The sequence below is a fragment of the Protopterus annectens genome, chromosome 13.part0, assembly GCF_019279795.1.
Source record: "Protopterus annectens isolate FY-2018-M chromosome 13.part0, PAN1.0, whole genome shotgun sequence".
NCBI lineage: Eukaryota > Metazoa > Chordata > Ceratodontiformes > Protopteridae > Protopterus > Protopterus annectens.
In genome coordinates, this window is record NC_056747.1 from 204,360,524 (window position 1) to 204,365,523 (window position 5,000).

At 39.1% G+C, this 5,000-nt stretch overlaps 1 protein-coding gene across 1 annotated transcript in view; it reads left to right on the forward strand.

Annotated features, from left to right (window-relative positions):
- Positions 1-5,000, forward strand: part of LOC122787872 (mucin-16-like) — a 262,498-nt gene that overhangs the window by 127,325 nt on the left and 130,173 nt on the right. Inside the window, exons 59-60 of the mRNA XM_044054789.1 lie at positions 765-937; positions 2,810-2,848. Of these exons, the coding sequence (XP_043910724.1) occupies positions 765-937; positions 2,810-2,848 (212 nt within the window). The remainder of the gene's footprint in view (positions 1-764; positions 938-2,809; positions 2,849-5,000) is intronic.

The following is a 5,000-nucleotide window of genomic DNA, read 5'->3' on the forward strand; positions in this document are numbered from 1 at the left end:
GGGTTGTTACAGTGATCTGGGCCTGACCACCAGAAAAAGTGTGAGAGTACAGTAGCAGCAGTTAATAAAATACTAGGCCATATTCTTCAGAGGGGAAAACCCCAGAATTAATGATGTAACATTCCCACTCCAATGGGACTTTGTTAGGCCGCACTTTGAATTTCATGTGTAGTTCTAGATGTTATGCAAGGAAAGGGACATTTTTCAGCCATATCGAGTACAGAGAAAAGCCACCTGATGGGTACATGAGATGGAGGAAAGATGATATGGCCAGGGAAGTGAGAAAAGAAGTGATGGGGGAGACATTAGACTGGTACACAAGGTCATGTAAGAATGATGTGAAAAGGTTGTACATTACAGCAACAACACAGGAGGGAGGGGGGAGCGGGAAGGGATCAGACTGAATGAACAAACTACTAGACTGCAAAGCTATTTCCTCTGAGAGGGATATGGACAGATGGAATGGAAAACCAGAAAGGTGATGGAGAATGATTCCACAGGATAATCCAGAATGGCATGATATAGATGCAGAAAAGGTAAGAAAGAAGACAGAAATGCAAGTGAGGTAGAATAATATGGTTATTTAAAAGGTAGCTTCTATCACTGAGTAAATGTAATGTAAGTCTACATAATCAATAGCCGTGTCCACAGCTGAAATCTCCTCATGCTACTATTAATAAAACAAGCAAGTTACCACTGAGCTAATATAACTATACTCAAAGCTGCCTAAGCAATAATAAACACCTTATGTTTCTATCAAGCAGGCAAGCTAGTGCTGTGAGTGGAACAACCATCAATGCTGTTTGCACTATTAAGAATGATTCTACAAGTCCTGCATTTGACAGAGTTAAAGTGTATTATGTCATCAGTGCAGCAATACTGAACATGACAGCAGTGGGTCCATATACTCTGCAGCCAGACAGCCTCTATGTAAATGGTAAATATGTTTCTTTTTTTTCTTTACTTTTAGACGAAATGGAGTTTAGTGTAGCTAAATATGCATATTGTGTTCAGACGTCATTGAAATCTCGTTGCATTCAGGTGTGCTACAGCTGATATGCATGTTAGATTATTGTGGACTTTGTACTTTGCAGTGTAGTGGTTATCACATCTGCTTCTCATATAGAAAGCCCTGGGTTTGATCTCCAGTGGAACAATTAGGTACTGTTTTCCTCTGAAGTACGGAGAATGGCAGTTTTTGGTGCCCTTGCACACATGTCCATCTACTGATTTTGGGAATTACAGGCCTATTAGTTTCACTAGGATTATTTGCAAGGATATGGAACATCATATAGCCAAACTAATAAACAATGACAGGTGACCTTGTTTCGCTGGATATACACCGGTTCAGCTTTGTAAATGGTAGAACATACTTGCTTAACCTGGTTCTGTCTTTTGAAAGGTTTACTTAAGGGGTACAGAGTCCAAACTACTTATCTGTACCTTGCCATGACCTTTGAAACTATCCACCATCCTGGAATTATTGACAGGCTCTTCCAATTAACCCATGTATTGCCCACTGGATTGGTTGTGGGCTGTCTGAGGGAATCTATATTGTTAGACAGAAAAAATGTTATGAGTAAGGTCCAACAAGGCTCTGCACTGTATCCACTCCTCTTTGGTATATATTTTTTGTGATGTAAAAGCTAAAATCAAGGGAGTATGGCTAACTAAGATGGCTGAGGATTGCAAACTGGGGGAGGTGGTTATCAAATTCCATGGCGATATTCAAATTCTCCAGCATGGGCTCAACCAAACAAATGCTTCATGCGTTAATCATGGGTTTACTGTCAATACCAAAAAATGCAATATAACCTCCACTGCTAAATGTTGCATTGGTGTTGCTTCCCATATAGATAACATTCCACGTAATTGGACACTGTTGCCTAGGACTTGGTTAGTATGTTTTTTATGAGACTCTCCTTTGACCACCATGTCTCTGTAGTGGTTAGAAAACCATTCTACACTAAACAACTTATCCTTTGTGATATGTCACCAAGGTCCAAAGAAGTTAAAATCCCACTTTATTAATCAGTTATTAGGCCAGTAATTGAATTTATTGTTCCCTTTATCATCTACAAACCAGCTTTAGAGACCTCAATATTTGCTCACCAAAATGATCTCAGGTTTCAGTACCCACAGTAACTCTGCTAGATTAAACACCCTGCCATTTTACTCATTGTTATACAAACTACTGTGAAATGATGTGTTATTAGCCTTCCACACCCCTTCATCCATACAGAACTGGTGGTAAAGCAGGCAGCCATTTTACAGGCCTAAACCTGTATTGCCACATCAACACCACCAAATGGCATGACTGATACCTAACCCAATGTATACCTTGTTTCTGGAATATTCTGCCCGTAGCTATGAAGCAAAGTACTTTCCTAGCAACTTCAAAACACAGTCTGAATGACTGGATGGGTGATTATAAACTGTGTTGAGGAAATCTTCATAATGAGGGAACTGTCAGTCTCTAGCCATATCGGATGATATGGCTGAGCATCTCAATGGACTCATTTGGCCATAAACATATTAAAAAACTATAAACTTATAAGCCTACAAACCTACTACACCAGTAAAACACTGGAGGAACTACAGAGACAAAGCAGTGAAAGCAGACACCTTTGACTTAATGTGAAAGTACATGGTTTGCAGTAACTAGAATGCTTAAATATTTAATTTAGCTTGTAAAGTACTTCGGAATAGACAGTTGTGTTTTACTCTGATAAGAAATTGTAACAATAGCCTTAAATACAAGTGGCACTTTATTGCATGTTTTTTTTTTTTTTTTTTTTTTGCTTTTCAGGTTATAATGAGAAGAGTGCAGTAACAAGTGCTCCAACAAGTAAGTTTTAATCCCTGAGTACTCAAAATCATTAATGGACCATGCTATCAGTTGAAATTGTACTTATGCAAACTGAGAGGCTTTAAAGAATTATTTCATGTTTTTAATCTCATTTTTCCCTCTCTCCATCTTGTTTCTGATGAATATTAGTATTCCTCAGTCGCCCTCATAATTATTTTCTATCCTTGGTAGGAGCATTTGTGGTTCTAGCACTTACTGAGGAGTCCTTATAATAAGGTAACATGTTGGAATCAGTTGGGTATGAGGAAAGGATTTGGCTAGGATGGCCTCTACACAGTGGTTAGTAGTATATACTGTAATACCTTACATGATCCTCAGAGTGCCAGATCATGCAATAACCTTATTATACTACCCTTCAATTCCACGCATACCATCACCTGTGCCTTTATTGTACACTACATACATTTCCTGTGGTAAGGGAATACCATGGCTGTTACAATTCAGAAGTAGTTCATGGCCTTAGCTATTCCATAATGAATATTGTACTAGTCAGACCAGTAGGACAATGTTCAGAAACTGGGGCGCATTAGAGAGATGCATAATGCCTCAGAGATGTGTACTGTTGCTTCATATTTTAAACAAATGCACAATAAAAGACCATTAGCTACTTACACACTTTAGTATATATAGGTGTGAGAATTTATTATTGTATTCAGATATTTCTCATAAATTGCACAAAACATGGCATGATATATTTTGGTTGGGAGAGTAGCCTAATGGTGAAGGTGTTTGCCTTACAAACACAAGGTGCAGGGTTTGAGTCTCACAAGGGATAATTGGCTAGGCTTAAAATGGCTCACAAGGGCAGTTAGCTTAGTACTAATCTATGAACCTATGAACCTATGGACTAGCAGAATGGTGCTGTAGATCCTTATGATCATCCTAGATGGCATTAGACAGATGCAGAAGATGTAAGGAGGAATATATGCATTTATAATGGTATAGAGATTATTGCTTTCATATAAAATAGCTTTTGCAGAGGTATGCATTATGTGTAGGGCAGTATGGTACATCACTGAATGAAGAAAATATGTCCTTACCAAAATTAGCTAATTAAGATAACACTATATATGAGGCCTGGAACTACTGAGCTTGCCACAAAATCACCTTGTCAAGCCAGTTTGTGTTGAGATTTATTCCCTTTTCATGCATAAGTGGAAACTATATGGTTGATTAATATAAGGGCATGGTGAAGAACCCACATTGTGGGGTCAGTGGAGTGAAGGCCACTCAGCAGCTACTTAGTTTTGCAGTTGTTTGCAGGTTTACTGCAACACAATATTCTTAGTGCTCAAGGAGTCATCTTGAATCCCTGAGAGCATTGTAATGTAAATAAGACTTTGTGTAAAGGCAGAATGAAACCTGGCTGTGAGACAGACCACAGTATTATGGATGGCACTGTGGTGCAGTGGTAGCATTGTCGCCTCACAGCAAAAGGTTCTCCAGTTTGAGTCTCGTCTGGGGTCCCTTCTGTGTGGAGTCTGTATGCCCTCCCTACATTCATGTGGGTTTCATCCGGGTGCTCCACTTTCCTCCCATGTTAGAAAGATGTGTCTGGAGCATTTCTCCCCCAGGCCTCCACTGAAAATTGACTTTGTTCCAAGTTGGACTTTCCTGGTTAACAAATGTTAAATAAAATAAAAATAAAATACTACAATGTGCATTCTGCATACCTAGGACTGTCAAATTTTGCAGGCAGCTGCCAATGAAGTTCACATCAATGTGACTGCATGTACCTGCAGATATAAAGGAATATTGACTGGTATCCTGAGATGTTGCAGACTGTGGCACTGAGTCACTAAAATGTGAAGAAAAAATACTTGAGGGTAGCTCAAAAATATATGTGCAGGCTGTAAAAGGAATTTGAGCTAAAAAAAAATGCACAGGAAATGCTATAGAGTATGTGAAACAACACCTTCCTAGAACCACATGTGAATTGGAAATGAAGGACAGGGGACAGAGTACTGTAAAACAGAAGCCATAAACCATGCAGAATATAACTAAACACAGGTATGCAAAATGAAGAGAGAAGAGAAGGTAGCCAAGAGAATACAAGAGAGAGGGGGAGGGATGCTAGATATTGGCTAGGAACATGGGCACACCAAAAACTCAGAGGGATAAAACCAACAGA